General features: G+C 41.3%; 1 protein-coding gene across 1 annotated transcript in view; it reads left to right on the plus strand.

Moving 5' to 3' along the window:
- ghra (growth hormone receptor a) overlaps positions 1 to 15,578 on the plus strand; it is a 30,796-nt gene extending 15,218 nt beyond the window's left edge. The window contains exons 3-10 of the mRNA XM_056376548.1: positions 5,383 to 5,512; positions 5,608 to 5,777; positions 6,977 to 7,155; positions 7,885 to 8,029; positions 8,221 to 8,311; positions 8,678 to 8,747; positions 9,810 to 10,042; positions 10,146 to 15,578. Of these exons, the coding sequence (XP_056232523.1) occupies positions 5,383 to 5,512; positions 5,608 to 5,777; positions 6,977 to 7,155; positions 7,885 to 8,029; positions 8,221 to 8,311; positions 8,678 to 8,747; positions 9,810 to 10,042; positions 10,146 to 10,914 (1,787 nt within the window). The 3' untranslated portion in view covers positions 10,915 to 15,578. The remainder of the gene's footprint in view (positions 1 to 5,382; positions 5,513 to 5,607; positions 5,778 to 6,976; positions 7,156 to 7,884; positions 8,030 to 8,220; positions 8,312 to 8,677; positions 8,748 to 9,809; positions 10,043 to 10,145) is intronic.
- The last annotated feature ends 1,443 nt before the right edge of the window (positions 15,579 to 17,021 follow it).

The following is a 17,021-nucleotide window of genomic DNA, read 5'->3' on the forward strand; positions in this document are numbered from 1 at the left end:
CACTGTAAGGCCACACAGGCAGCAGCTGAATTTAACATGTGGCCTTGTCCCGTGTGAAAATGTCTGACACCCTACTGAAGTGTGGATGGCAGCCTAGTGGAACAAGCCACGATAAAAAAAGACAGACAACGAAAGGTGAGGAGAGAAAATGTGTGTGCACAGGATGTGCAGGTGTCCATGCTACAAGCCAGACACCCCTGCTCATCTATATTTACTCTCACTTGGACATAATATGACATAACTAAACCAATACCCTGGGCTGTAATGGCATTAGAGGAGATTAACATCATTAGTTCAGGCAAAAAAATTGCTGGGACCAGAGTAAGCTGACTGGGTCACTGCATGGTTAAACACACCAGATTGTGTCTGTTAGACTTCAAAGCTAAGAACACTGATGGGAATGAGGATCAGATGGAGCGAGAACTTGTCATCCTGTGGGCCCAAACTCTAATAGGGAAGCAAAGCCATAGGTCCTGTTGTGTAACTGGGAGGAAAGGCAGGACATATTCAAGGAATTGGACAATGGCACTTTGATATTCTTTGTCGGTTTTTGTTTTGAAGGTGGAAGTTCAGTGTGTGTGCATTTGTGTGTGTCTGTGCACTTATGTGTGAAACTGTGTGTGCATGTTGGCTGTTATTTATATCACCTGTTTACATTCCCTTGTTTGTATCTTGTTGCAGTCTCTCAGCTTTCTCCCCCTCTCTTCTGGCCCACTACTCGCACTTTCTGGCTCTCTCAAATGCCACATGGCCTCCTGACTCAACATTGAAGCTCCACTACTGAGCTCTATTTGAAGCGCTTTTTGAAGCGCTTTATTTATTTTTATCCACCCAAAAATGAAATACATATAGAAAAAGCATGGGAGAATTTGTGAAATAAAGTAAATTCCTGTTTAAATTTGTCACTCGCCTCTCCCCATCTTTTTCTCTCATCTCATTAATTTCCCCTCCTCATCATCCCAGAAATGTTCCCTATGAAAGACAAACGATGCCATCTCCTGCACGCGCATTAACACCTCTACTATAGTGTGTTGCAGAAAATTGCATCTGTGTGTGTTGGGGCTGTAGTGCAGGGATATGTAGAACTTGGCATGTGCACACTGAGAGGCACTTTTACTCACACACTCTCAGTGTGTGCTGCCAATTTCTCCATCTGCTTAACAGAAACACACACACACAGCCTGATGATGGTGCAGGACAGGAAGTGATGTGGATCGTCTTGCTTGGGTGCTGCAGTGGTCAGTCAGAAGTCGACCATGCTGAACAGCAGTACCAAATATGTCTGTTAAGTTTACTTAACTGTTTTTAAAGCGGTGCATAAAGCAAGTGAATACTATATGGGTTAAATTGAGACTCGCAGCGGCACTTTGAGTGTCGTGTAATTGTGTTTACACACTCAGTCAAGAGCAGAATACGAGCTGTGCGAGTGAAGTGACCAGCGACAACAGGGTTCTACTGTTCAGCAGCCGCGTGTGTCTGTGTTCTCTTCAAGCATAGGGCAATCAAATCAATTATGTGCTAATACCACAATGAAGAGACATTCATGGCCCTTAAAGCTAGTGTTTGTGTCTACCAATCTGTGTGTATTTTTTGTGTTATTTTATTTTAGCTTAAGTAAAAAAAAACAAAAAAAAAAAACATCCTGTTCACAAACAGTACATGCAGTCCCAAAGTAAAAGATGATTAGGTTTATCTATGTTATGCTTTAAAAATTAACCTCTCAGAAAAAACCAACTGCAAATATAAAATATTTTCTCTATGTCCAGACGGTGTTTCAGCAACTGCAGATGGAAAATACCAATCTCAGAGATTGGAAGATGCAGTTATACAATTTGTGATCATCACATGCAGATTCCTAATGTATGGTCTGACACATAGCTGCAATGGCTGTGGAATTTTTTTTTTAATGAACATTCATCCACTATTTGATCTCCCGACATATTTCTGCTCAGCTCATTGTCATTGCTAAATATTAATAGAACCTATATTTAAGTTTCATTTGAGTAGCAGCTAAAACTGATTTTGTTTCTGCCAGTCATTTTTCCTAGTGGTAATATATAGTATATACAGAGAACAGTAACAGACCCAAAATTGAACCCTGAGGGACACCACAGAAAATGAATCATCTCCAGAGACAGAGAAATGTTCTGGTTTAAATTCCTGTTTTCATCAAGGGAAACATATCTTTCTCAATATGTCAATTTTATATAATGACATAAATTTTAATCTCAACAGCATTTCAGTTTTGCAGCCAAAGATCTGACTGTTGCCATCCATCTGTTTCTCTCTCTTCCTCCCTCTTCATCTCTCATATCTCCTGTCTCCTTTCAAGCGTTTAACCACAACACTAACTTAAATCTGCAAATGAGCTGGAAAAGGTGGTCATTCATAGCGTCATAGCCTCATTTTCCTGGCGCTCCTCATGACGGTCAAGCATTTCACAGTGCGATAACTGATAAAGCGCGGTTGCACCTCTCTCACCGCCTTTTTAGTGCTGTTTGCCAGCTGGCGCGAGGGCTGGAGGGAAGAGTGCTTTTTTTAGGCTTTTTAGTGGATTTTAAACCTTAATGGCTAAAGCTGACATCAAGGTAGATAAGTGGTTTCCTAGCTCCTCTGTATGGATTGATGAAGACAGGACGTGAAGCAAAGAGTTGTTTATCAGGCTGCACATACACACATACACATACACACAAAATTAGTTTTTTTTTCCTTCTAGCCGAAGGCTTTCAGCTGTCACTTAATGGCAGCTGGCAGGTACAGGCAGGATTTAGCTTCTCATCACTGAGGCTCTGTGATGGTTATATATTAGTACGAAGGAAATCTACAAGTAAGGCCCTACAACAAAATTAACAGCCTATGCATGGCAGGTAATCAGCATCGAGCTGTCAAGACGTTGCCCCCTGGCTTGTGAGCCAGTTACAACTTGAACAACTCATTTTCCTTTGTTTTAACCTCTGAAAAAGACGGTATGGTGAGAAGGTTTTTCTTTTTTTAAACAGCATTAAACTTTATGATATCAGATATGAAGCAGCAAGAGAAGAAGTATGACAGTCGGCAACTGAGTAGGAGAAAGAGACACTGAGAATTAGGTGAGAATGTGCGACTTTTCCAGGTGTTGCCGCACAACCTTTTACCTTTGACACACTTCAGATTCGACTGCCATCCAACCATGCAAAAAACTTTCTTTTTTCTTTTTTTTCTTTTTTTTTTAAATGGGTGTACCCTATGACATTTACCAGCAGAGCCCCATTCTTTATGGACAGGCTAACTTTCAAAAACACTATCTGTCTGTATGCTTTCGGGTCTTCTCCACCCAGACTAGTACAACAGCTGCGAGATGACATTCACACAACAATGTTAATAGTTTCACATGAGCAACAGCTTAAAGGATCAAATCTTTGGAAGTAACCAGTGATGAAAGTACACAAATGAATGAATAACAGTGTAGACATGTATTTAGGAACAATGTTATTATAGCAAATGCCTGAAAAGTTGCTGACCTTAACATTCCCAGGCATCAAGAGATATATATCAACCTAGGTACATGGATTCCCAAGGTGTTATTTGACTTGACTTTTTTTTTTCGTAACCTGTCCTGCTGTAGTTTTTAAGCTCTCCTTTGCATTCAGTGTCTGCAGAAACCTCTTTGATGGTGGCAGCTGGAATTTGCTGGATGGGGGAGGGAGGGCGAGTTGAAATAGCAAAGCTCTGGGAACCACGACAGTATGCAGAAGATGAAGGGAGGGAAGGTGGAGAGCAGGGCGGGCGGGTGATTTGAGGGGGGGGGGGGCTAGAGGCAAAACGGCATAGGAATGCGGTGAATTATGAAGTTACACTGGCATCAAATAGAAAGTAAGCAAAGTAATCAAAGAAATGGTGTAAATTCTGTGTGAATAAATTATGAGTGTGTGTGTGTGCAGTCTGACCTGCCCGGGGGTTGGGGCTTGGTTGCTTTGTTGTGGCGTTTGTGGTTGGAAGTGTGTTTTTATGTTAATTGGGGATGCATGCTGAGCAGGTTTGTGTCTGTGTGCTAATGGTGTATGTATGTATGCACATGCTGGTAGCATTAGATTTGATCTCTTCAAGTGAGATTTAGCAGCCCTGAGTAAGTGTATGCGGAGATCGTTTTGATTTTATGTTTATAAACTCAAAAACTGTCCGACGATATTGGTCTGCTCCACTCCGTCTTTAATTCCTTGCCTTGTGTTCTGAAAAGCGTGTTTATGTTCTGGTTCTGAGTGTGATTTATGCTGCAGCCAGTGAGGAGAGAGAGCTGGGGGTAGAGAGGGTGGAGCAGAAAATCGATGATACCTTCAGTTGCTTATTTATGGTTGCACCAAAACCCCGGCGCTCTCCGCTGGATGAGAAGCTGCATGGCCTCACTGTCAGGAGAGGGAGGTGGTAGGGGATTGGTGATGAGGAGTGACAGGGTGCTGAAGGAGAGGTGGAAAGGGCTGAGTCAGGGGCCTCGGGGTGGGGCACAGGACGAAAGGTATGAAATGTGTGTGGATAGATCTGCAGGTTATAAAGGCACGGCGACTGAAAATCGATGCGACGTCACTCACTGCAGACTGTAAGTTAGTCTTATCTCCCGCCAGCGGAGAGTGTTGCTCATGACGTTCGCTTCCATCTGGGTGGTGTGTGGGTGTTTTTCTCGAGGCAGCTGGCAGCTACGTGCAGGTGTAATCTCCATCACTACAAATGTGATGCTCCTGCAATGCAGGGTGTGAGTGCAAGTATGTTAGATGGAAGAAAGAAGAATAAAGTATGTTTACACATTTGCCGGACTGTAATGGTCTTGAAAAGAACCTTTCCAACACACCTGCTTCAAAGACATTTGTATATGTGAATATCTTCATCAAGAAAATGTAGCTTCTGTTAGTCAAATATATGCATATATGCATAACATATCATGTTATCATATGGTAAGGAGGCATTTGAATTTGTATAACAGCCCTTTGTGCATAAACAAAGCCTCACACTCAATCTCAGAATTTTAGGACTAGAACATTTTATTGACGGTTTCTCAATCCCTCAAGGATGGGTGGTGAACTTGAGATGTTGTTATTATATCGTGGTGTTATTACTTCACACTCTGGTGTGTTCTCTCACCCTTACATTGTGGTTTAGATAGGATTGCAGCTATTTTGCTCATCTCTGTTGTGAAGAAAGTGATTGTTGTTTGTGTCGATTCGCAGTGGCGATGGTTCAAGGAAGAGTGAGAGTAACGGAGGTTAGGCTTTATCAGTGTTCTTGCATTGATGAATTTAAACCGTTACAGGGTGGATAGACCTCAGTAAAGGTGATTCATCAGCCTAATGCAGTCTGAGTTGTTCTGTGTTGTCTGTCTCTTACCCTTGTCTTTCTCTCACTGTCTCGCAGGCTCCCTTGAGCCTCATTTCACAGAGTGCATATCGAGGGACCAGGAGACATTCCGCTGTTGGTGGAGTCCAGGTGACTTCCACAACCTGTCCTCCCCCGGAGCACTCAGAGTCTTCTACCTTAAGAAAGAGTGAGTGTGGTCGCCACTCTGTGTACTTAAGCTGGAGGAAGCCAAGCAATAGTTTTGCTTGTGGAGCACTTAATGCATTTGTTTCCCTCCTTCAGGTCTCCAACCAGTGAATGGAAAGAGTGTCCGGAGTATATCCATTCAAAGCGGGAATGCTACTTTGATGTAAACCACACATCTATTTGGATCCCCTACTGCATGCAGCTCCGCGGCGAAAACAACATCACCTTTTTCAGTGACGACGACTGTTTCACTGTGGAAAATATTGGTTAGTAACCAACATGTGTGCGTATGTCCTTATTTTTGCGATTTAACAGTGTGAAGCATGGTCTAGTATGATAGATTACCTGCACTGAAGGTTTCCAGGAAATGGTACTTGCTGCCACATATCAGCTAGACCAGCAAATGTCACATGCTTGTCAATATCACACATCAGATACACAATGTTTACACAGTAAATGTTTTGATGTCTGATGGTATTTATCTAACCAGGACTGTAGCCAATGCTGATAGATTTTCTATTATCACATGGCAATGTCATATGTTTGCTGTTATCTCTTCCATAGAAATTTTTTTTCTTATTATCTCTTCTCATGTGTGAAAATTGATTATCAGCATGTTTTTAAAAAAAGATAGATAACATTCAATGTTGTCTTTTTAACCACTGAACCTACAGTACGTGTATAGTAAAAAGGACATGAATGGTTGGTCATTTGGTCCAGCCGTTCGTCCAACAATTTTATGTCCGGAGAAAGATATCTCATCAGCTGCTGGCAGCATCTTCAGGAAGATTGCTGTTGATATTAATGGTCCCCACATGAGTCATAGTCCTTGTGTTTTTAATTAGCTCCCTGCTTGTGCTACCATCAGGCAAAAGTTTCTCCTTATACCCTAGAAATAGCAGTTTGCAATAGGTGGCTTTCCAGTGAATTCCCAGGTTTTTTTTAACACTTTTTGAACACAATTTTGCTTGATCTTCCTTAAACCAAGCTCAGGTCAAAATATCAACACAGTACACACAATATGTTGTAATCCAGTCAGCAGATTGGCATGACCGCCTGGCTTTTCCTCCCATGCCACCTTTAACACAACCCTTACATGTTTAGGCCCACAGCCCGTGAGGCTAAGACTGGCATACTTGTGAACATATTGAGTTTATTAGTTTTAAACCAGTGAGTTTGATTTTTACAAAATGCTTGTTATCAGAGGAGACTGGCGAAACATATACAGCACATAGCACCAGCATGTTAACATACAGGTGGCCTCCATTTGATACTTCAGATTGTTTAAATGCATTGACTTATAGAACATATACAGTGGTGTCTTTGATTAAGTATAATTCTTTATTTGTTCATCTACAAATAATGCAGTCAAAGCCATTAATGAATTCATGAATGTTCAGCGGTATTAATAGCTTGCTATAGTTTTTGTTCTGTTCAAACTGAACTTTTACCCTTTTCCTTGCAGTGCGTCCCGACCCACCAGTGTCTCTAAACTGGACCATCCTGAATGTAAGTCCCTCTGGGCTAAGTTATGATGTCATGGTCAACTGGGAGCCCCCGCCCTCTGCAGACGTTGGGGCGGGCTGGATGCGCATTGAGTACGAGATCCAGTACAGGGAGAGAAATTCCACAAACTGGGAAGCAGTGAGTGTTCTCTCTTTTACTTGCTCTTAAATTCTCTCTCCCCCTCCTTTGCTTTTATGCACACAAACACACACAAACACACACACACACACACAGACACACACACACACACACACAGTACTGCATGTGCTAACACATGTAAACACACACCGTAACACTTTACAAAATGGCTCTGTGCACATACACAAGCTCTCAAATGCAAACACTCATGCACCCCCTTAAAAGTAAATTGTAGGTAGGTCATAGAGGCAGAGTGTCGTGTTTCCTTTCCCCTCCCCCCTCAAGTGTCGTGGCTAAAATGCGGTGCAGCTCTGTTGGCAAGGCAGTGGAAGCCGGAGCAAGGCCCTCTGGGAGAACACAGCCTCTCTGAAGGAAGTGAAGGGAGGGATCTGTAGGTCAGAGGCCATGGGACCTTGTACAGGCTCATATTCATTACCACTTGGCCGGCCAGTCTGAGAAATGCAAGACTTGGAAACCGCTTTAGAGCCCTCTATTATAACAGCATGTGCTCTGTCTAATGTATCTGAAATGACTCAACAATTGCACCTTTGGTAAGGTCACAGTTACAGGTACCAAAAATAAACACAGAGTTCTTGACACCCTATTTAGCAGCTTCAGTGAATTAAAACGCAACAAAAATCACTTTTTTAAACAGTGTTTTTGTTCTCTCTCTCACTCTCTCTCTCTCTCACTCTATCTCTCCCCTTCCCATGTGTTTCTGTACTTCAGTTGGAGATTCAGCGGCACACCCAGCAGACAATCTATGGTCTGCACATAGGAAAAGAGTACGAGGTGCACATCCGCTGCAGGATGCAGGCCTTCATTAAGTTTGGAGAGTTCAGTGACTCCATCTTCATTCAAGTTTCAAGCAGAGGTAAAATCATGGTGGGTCAAGGGTGGAACAGATGTAATAAATAAATATGACTGGCCCCGTTGGCTCGTTCACTTCAGAGTGCATCGCTTAGAACAACCTTGAACTTTGTACTTGTGATGATGATGATGATGATGATGATGATGATGATGATGATGATGATATGTTCTGCGTTTTTTTTTTGTTTTTTTTAGAGACTACTTTCCCACTCACACTTATTCTTATTTTCGGGACTGTGGGCATCCTCATACTCATCATGCTGATTGTCGTCTCTCAACAGCACAGGTAGGAACATCTTCTCTCTCTCTCTCTCTCTCTCTCTCTCTCTCTCTCTCTCTCTCTCTCTCTCTCTTCCTCTCTCTCTCTCCTTTATAGTGTCTAAAACTCATTCAATCTCTACTGACAACAGGCAAGATGTTTGCTAAATCAGCAGCAGATTTTGCAGTGCCACTCTTAGCGTGGCCTCATCTGTCATGCCCCACACCCACACATACATACACACACACACACACACACACACACACACACACACACACACACACACACACACACACACACACACACACACACACTCACTCACTCACATGCATACACCAAATACTGACAACAGATTATCTTCATTACTTCCTCCTCTTCTCCCTCCCCCTACAGATTCATGATGATTCTGTTGCCACCTGTTCCTGCACCCAAAATTAAAGGCATTGATCCAGAGCTGTTAAAGGTACATTTATGTCTGTGTTGTTATTCTGCCTTGTCTTTCATTCATTCATCCATTCATTAATTTATTTCACCCAAGTGATACATTGGCATGGCTGGTTTTAGCTAGCTTGTCACAGATTAGTGACACTGGTTACTGGTATATTCCAGCTACGTATACATACACACACACATATATATATATATATATATATATAGTGTCACCGTTTCATAGTTTACCCCCCACAGACCTCAACTTTGAAATGTCCCACATTGTATATATGCCTTTTAATAACCACTTTTAAAGAATTTGCATTATGTATTTCAAAATAAATGTTAGCTTCTATATTGTGATTATATATTTTTTTACTTTCGAAAATGCAGTATCATTCAGTCTCTAATACATATATTCTTTTGTACTGCACATGCACAAAGAGGGAAATTGTAGCCATCAATAGTTCACAGCAGTCAACACGTGGATTTGTGCATTGTTTATTCAGTAAAGTGATTGTATAAAGTGTTGTGTAACCACTGTTTTTTTTTTTTATTACATTTCCATTGTAATGTTGATCAAAAACAGACACTAACTGGGCGTCCATGTGGCTCAGTTGGCTGAGGCACATTAGGCCACGTAATCATCACACCACCCACTGTCCCTCTCCCAATCACTGCTTGTTTATCATCTGTGTCAACAATCAAATAAAAAAATGTCCATAAATAATCTGAAAGCACAAGGACAGGAGGATCACTGAGGTATAATAATAAGACATGAGCAGGGTTGTGGTTCATCATTGTGTTGAGGGTATATTATCGCCAGAGGATACGGGATGCGTTTAACATGCAGCCTGTTTGCTCTTTATAATCCAACTTCAACCCTGAACCTCTGAAAAAAAAGTCCTGATAATGGTAATGCTGCTATTTCACAATAACAAAAAGGGTGAAACAAAAAGTGTGTTTGGTGCAGCTGATACTAAAATTACATTGCTGTGTAGAGAATAGCAAAAGGTAGGCCTTTTATTATTATATGGATATTTGCTTCCTGATTAAATCACACTCTTAATGTATGCACAAATTTGTGCACATGCAGAAGGGGAAGCTGGACGAGCTGAATTTTATCCTGAGTGGAGGTATGGGTGGCCTGCCCACGTATGCACCAGATTTCTACCAAGACGAGCCATGGGTGGAGTTCATCGAGGTGGATGCTGTGGATGCAGACACTGGGGAGAAGGAGGACAACCAAGGCTCAGACACCCAGAGGCTCCTCGGTCTGTCCCAACCTGTCAGCCACCACATGAACATAGGGTGCGCCAACGCCATTAGGTACTGCACAGGTTCTCTTGTGAAGGCAGTGTTTTCATGTTTTCAGAGGGCTTTTTAAATATGAATTTCATCCCCGTTTTCCACCTGTTTCCTTCTCCCCCAGCTTCCCTGATGATGACTCAGGCAGGGCCAGCTGCTATGACCCAGATCTGCCCGACCAAGACACCCTAATGCTGATGGCCACCCTGCTGCCAGGCCAACCCGAGGATGGAGAAGCCTCCCTTGACCTGGTAGAAAGAGCCCCAACCCCAGAGAGAGGCGAGAGGCCCCTCGTCCAAACCCAAACTGCAGGGCCCCAAACTTGGGTCAACACAGACTTCTATGCCCAAGTCAGCAATGTTATGCCCTCCGGAGGCGTGGTGCTTTCTCCCGGCCAGCAACTCAGAATCCAGGAGAGCACCACTGCCACAGAGGAGGAAATGAAGAAGAAAGGAAAAGAGGGTGAAGACAGTGATGAGACCGAGGAAAAGAAGAAGAAAGAGCTGCAGTTAAGGCTGCTGGTAGTGGATGCTGAGGGAAGCGGCTATACCACAGAGAGCAATGCCCGGCAGATCAGCACTCCCCCTAGCTCCCCCATGCCTGGTGAGGGGTACCAAACCATACACCCTCAGCCAGTGGAAACCAAACCCGCAGGCACAGTGGAGGATAATCGATCACCTTACATTCTTCCTGACTCTCCCCAGTCCCAGTTCTTGGCTCCTGTCGCAGACTACACAGTGGTACAGGAGGTGGACAGTCAGCATAGTCTGCTCCTCAACCCCCCTCCCCACCAGTCTCCTCCTCCCTGCCTGCCCCAGCACCCCCTCAAGGCCCTACCTGCTATGCCTGTAGGGTATATCACCCCAGACCTGCTGGGGAACCTGTCGCCATGAAATGACAATGCCATTGGACCTTAAGGTGTAAGGTTGATTGACCAGGAAGTCCCCTGCAGTCTGTTTCTACCTGTTTCGTGCTGGAAACCAAATAACTCGTAGCACACAGCGTGGGTGAGAGTGTACAGGTGTTTGTTTTCAGAGGGTGCTGAAAGGGAGACATGCTACAGCTACAAGTTGTATTCTTGGCTCTTTCACATTTGCTACATCAATACATTTGATGCAGAGGCTACCAAAAGTAAACGCTAAAAAAATGTTAATAAATGCACAGTTTGCTCTATTTGTTAACATCCATGCACATGACGCACACAAGTATAAGGTTGAGACTGTGATCGTCATGAGTCCAAAAAGCATTAGCTCACTGCTTCCTTGGATCTCATAACATCTGTGGCTAATTGTGTTTAGTGCAATGACATCGCTAAAGTCTTAACCTCACAGAGAGATGTCAGTGTATGATTGACTGGGACAAGACAAGCACATTCTAGTCATATTTTTCATACCACACCGTGACGAAGTCATCGCTGATGTTGACACCTCTTGCTGGCAGAGGTGTTTTTGCCGCTCAATTGTGGCTTATTTTGTATTCTTAAAATTTCTTATTTCATCATGTCATCTTATTAGTACTTTGCTAGAGATATATTTTTATACAAAAAGGCATTAGCTGAAGGAAAAATCTGCCCAGAAATACAGTTGAAAACACAACTATGCAGTTTTACCTTGCATTCCTGGCTTCATTTTGTTCAATGGCATGCTGTTCATATTTTCATGATTAAGTGGCCAAACTGAGTATATGATATAATGAGATTTTGCTCCAAAAGAACCATAGAGTACAAAATGCAAACAGACATGAATAAACAAGGAAAACAAAAAACATCAACAAGCAACATATACTGTTAATATTACATTTCTTTCCGTCCTTCTGGGATGTTGAAAGGCATTCTGGGAAGTGAAGGAAATCACCCACTGAAGTAGAAATAGAGGTGACGAATATAATTAGATTTAATCATAATCTAATTACTGATTATACATGTCCCAACATGGAATTTTCTTTTAACCTGAGTTTTTTATTTTTGACATGCACATAGTACTGTGAACATACATCACTTACTGCAATGAGCAGCAGTTCTTGTAGTAAGAGGAAGAATTTATTCAGATTCAGTCACAGTTGGGAGCCACTTAGTGCTTTAGTACACTGAGCACCACCGAGTAAGTGCCTTGCTCAAGGACTCATTGATATAGTTATTTATCAGAAGGGAACACCCAGTAATTCAGAAACAGCTGCTAAGTCTCACCTTTTCAACCAGCTCTCACTTACAGTGGAAACCTAAGGAGTTGTATTCTCTTAGTTCTCATGTTGCATAGTCATTGCAGGGACAGCACCTGGAGCAAGTTGAAAGACTGTGAAAGTATGTAATAGCTGTAATTAGCTAACATTTTATACTTACTAACTGCCAAGTACACAGTGTTAACGACCTGTGCCTATGATAGTGTTACTGGCTTGCCATATCTGTGCTAAGGTATGCTTACATAAGTGGGATTTGTCCATTTATGCATTGCTATATACAGGCAAGCACTGCGCTATGCAGGTGAATTGGTGTAAAACCTCTCTTCTGTGTTAGATTCACTACTAAAAAACTGCACATGCACTAACACAGTCATACACACACACACAACACACACACACACACACACACACACACACACACACACTACATCATAAATATTTGCCTTAATTGACTGATTTAATTTTGCCTTTCTGACATAGCTATAAAAATTATGAGCTGGAAATTGTCTAAGAAAGTAGTTGCAGGGGTGAACGTTTTGTGAGGCCATTCAACTGTAATTTGCACGTTTCCGATAATACCCAGTAAACTGACCGCAGTTTCCAAACCAAAAATGTAAGCACTAGTAGAGTTCCAAGTTCTGGTCTGATAGAGGGACAAATGCAGAAATAGATGTGAGTCTGATACAGTTGGCAATATGTGTGTGTAATCAGGCACATACTTTGCCCCCATGCTTTTCTCAGAATCACCAAATTTAGGACATTATTTAAGCAGAATCTGTTTCATAATCAATTATTTAGACTCAATAGCTTGTAGCATAAGCTTTGCCTATGTTCACTGACAGTGTAAGCTTATTATAATGGAGAAGGAGACCTTTTGTAAAGGTTTTAGGTTTCTCATATGTTTTCATCCTATGAATTCTATCATAAAGACTATGACAATATGCCTGTGACAGACACAGCAGCATAGCAGATACTGTATAAGATAAGCTATTGAAGCTTAGGCTAATAAAGGTTGTGCGACATGCATGGTTTTGTGATACAACACAATTCATCTTTATTTCAACAAATCTATGAATGAGTCAGAGATGAGCGCATCTCACCATAAACAAAACATACTTCACAGTGCAAAGGAAACACACCCTGCCTTTGAATTATGTTGTTTTGCACTCATCGCTGAGATAAGCAAGCTAGTGACTCGAATAGAATAGGTCCTTTGTCCTAGACAATCCCATAATGAAGAGAGACAAAGCAAGAGCCATAAAATGAGAATTTTTGAAAATGTGAATATGATAAATATGTGCCATTTCTCTCTGTGTATGTCTCGCAGTGTTCTGTTGTTACTGCCTAGTGCTGATGATACCAGCAAGTCGATGCTGTTGCAGAAATGTCTTAATATATTTACTAGTGCTGTAAAATTACAAGTATATATTTTTGTGTCATTAATGTTACTAATCACGACATATTGCTGCTCGGTACCTGTATTTTTCCTGCATTCAGCCTTTCTGTGGTGGGAGAAGGTCATTCAAGAGATCACTTTATCGTGTACAAGTGAGGTGATAAAAACCTGTTGGTTTCTGAAAATGGTCTGTGGCCTGGGAGAAATGGGGAGGTCTGATTTGGTTCAGTCATCTGTTCAGCGATCATTAGCAACAACGGGACAGTTTTTCTGCTGTGCCCCCAGAATCAAGACATTATATAGTCACTTAATGATGCTCATCCAACTTTCACAGTGTTCACACCCATCCAAAGATCCCCAGCAGGCTCTATGTGAATATGAAGGAAGATCAGATGATGGGAAAAGCACTGTTGAGTTTTGTTTTGTTTTTTTCAGATGTACCGTGGTAATTGTGAATGTGTGCAAACTGGAACATGTGCTGCAACTATGATATTGAGGAAAAGTTCTAAAAAAAAAAAAAAAAAATCTTTAAAAGTTGTTGAAAGTGCTTTTTAAAGGTTACAGCTACGAAAGGGAAGACATATTGGGAGGTGCTTTTTTTGTACAGGTGTTTACTACATTGTGCCTGCAATTTTTTTTTTTTTTTTTTGCCAGGTCACAATGAGCTCATTCTTAATGTAGTGTAAAAGTTTGCAACTGTTATTTCAAGCTTATAAATGTTACAGACACTTTAGAGCAAGCACTTTGTACACACACGCATATATATTTATATATATGTAAATATATATATATATATATATATATATATATTATATACCTGATGTTTAAAATAGTATTCAGATTTTGTATCTCAGAATAAATCAAGCCTATGAATTAAATGTTATTATAAAACAGCATTATGTTTTTTATTCAGCACAATAATCAGACAAATGAGGAACCTTTCAATACCAATAAGCTTCAGTTTTGTTCTACAGAGTCTATGTTTATAGGACATATTTTACACTACCAGATTGATAGAATGATGTACTGTAATAGAGTATTTAATATTTGCTATAAAGATTTATGGATAGACAGAGCTGATAGATACAGTCTTTTATGGAGTCATATCAAAATATTTGCAGGGTGAAATAGTTCTACTGTGACTGTACACTCTCACATGTCTCCCGCTATGTGATTTCAGCATTTCATTATTATTAAGTTGCATTTTGATGGGGCTATAAAAAAAAGTGTTTTATAGAGTTTTGGCCTCCAGCTTTTTGGTTTTGTGTAAGTTCAAGGGTGGCTTTTGGTCGCTCTGTTAAGCCTGGAAATAATCGTGAGTGCTGGAATTTGTGCTGGTTATTATTCTTTATCAAATGAAGAGAATTCTGTCAGATATTTTTCAGTTTGTTGGTGGAAAAAGTTAAATTTTTGACTTGAGTACTGCAGTATATAGCTCATATACATGTATGTAAGTATGTATGTATATGTATATAAGTTCAGTGGCTCCAGTCTACCAGTCTATGTCTATGTGTTATTTATTTGTTTGCTCAGAGCCCTGACATCAACTCCACTTCCTGATCTGACTGCAGTGGATGGGGCACCATGACTAATGTGTGTGTTCTCTGACATGTTTCATCCAGGCTCATAAAACTGATAAATATTCTGCATGTCAGAATTAGAAAACAGCTGCATTGCGGTCTCAAGAGTGTAAACCGCAGCACCGTGATCTATCAGTTTGCATTGGCTTGATGAAGTTGATGTGACTTTGCTCTATATTTTCATGCCTGAATCATATTTTCAGACCCCACCCGCACCCCAACACTGGAGCCACTGTCCTTGTCTGTTGGCTGCTGTTTTACTCAAGGCCAAGAACTGTGTTGATCTTTGATGATTTGGTATTGTTCTCTATTGGTCTCTTACCAGTTGAGCCTTTCTGGTGTTGTATGTGTGATCGATAAGCTCTCAACAAGTTACATAATAAATGTATATACTGCAACTTCATCATATTGTACATTATTTTTGTCATAAGTCTTCGAAAAATAAAACACATTTTTAATTGTTAACGGTGGTTTCCGAAGCATCTTCATGGTTTTCTACAAAGCCCCCCACTCCCTCCAGTTTGTGGCCTCCACTGTAAGTTAGAGCCATCATTTACTTTAAACTAATGATCTAATGTTAGTGTTGGAAATGCAACAGTAAATTAACTAAATTAGATTCCACCGGGTTATCAAGATCATGTTACTGATTATAATTCAGAACAGCATTCTGTTATGGATTCAATTTAAAATGCGACTTGCCAAACTCTGACCACAAGACCTCAACACACTGCCAATGGTGTCATTAAAAGTACACAACCAACTCTCTGCACAAGAAAGGTCAGTTCAGATCAGCACTCTGTCAGAAAACGATGTTAATGAAGGAGAAAATGTACAGCCCACTGTGGTCTGAGAGTTCAAATGCAAATAGATTTATGTGTGTGTGTGTGTGCGTGCGTGTGTGTGCATGTGCTTGCGTGCGTGCGTGTGTGTGTGTGTGTGTGTGTGTGTGTGTGTGTGTATGAGAGAGGAAAATAGGAGTTGTGTTCATGTATGTGTGGTGGTTGTAGGGTGAAGAATGCATACTTGTTTGTGAGCAATACAGAGGCACTTTGTGTGTGTGAATGAGTTCACAAGTGTGAGATTATCCCTCTCTCTCTCTCTCTCTCTCTCTCTGTCTCTCTCTCTCTCTGTCTCTGTCTTGCTGGGGTAAGTGGAGAGGAAACGGCTGCAGAAACAGTTGTGCATCAGGGGGAAAGCATATCGGACAATTAAGACAGAGGCTGTGTACTGCACTGCTCTGTGTGGGGCTGATTGAATCAGAGAGACAGCCACTCACAGCTCTCCGTCTCAGGACATTGCAGGTAATTACCCATAAGTCACTGTTCCCCTGTATTGGATCTTCAGCCCAATTACGCCCACACAAGCAGTTCGCCTCGGTCTCATTTATTACCTCCGGTTGCTTGTTGACCTTTTCAGACACACAGTTTGACAGGCAATTCGGATACATTACACTGAGCAGAGGGTGTTACACTTTAAGTCTTGAAAACAATTTCACAGGTTTTGTTCTGGATGTTGACATCCATATGTGACTGGTAGCACAGAAAAATTTGCGTAAGATGCTCCTCTTGGTTGATGGCACATTTGTGAGTGCTACATGGGTCAAATACAAATAAAAACACAAACAAACAATACCACAGCAATAAACTGAATGGACAATTTTTGTTTAAATAGAATAAATTTATTGTCTTCTTGTTTTACCATATACGATCAGTATAATCAGTAAGAGAAAACAGTTTATCATATAGCTGAGGAACCAAAAGAATGTGAAACCACAACCGACCAAACAGGATTGACATTTTTCATTTTAAACAGTTCAATAAGTGAAAGGATTTTCTGAAATGATAAG

This window comes from Seriola aureovittata, chromosome 5 (genome assembly GCF_021018895.1).
Source record: "Seriola aureovittata isolate HTS-2021-v1 ecotype China chromosome 5, ASM2101889v1, whole genome shotgun sequence".
NCBI classification, from domain to species: Eukaryota; Metazoa; Chordata; class Actinopteri; order Carangiformes; family Carangidae; genus Seriola; species Seriola aureovittata.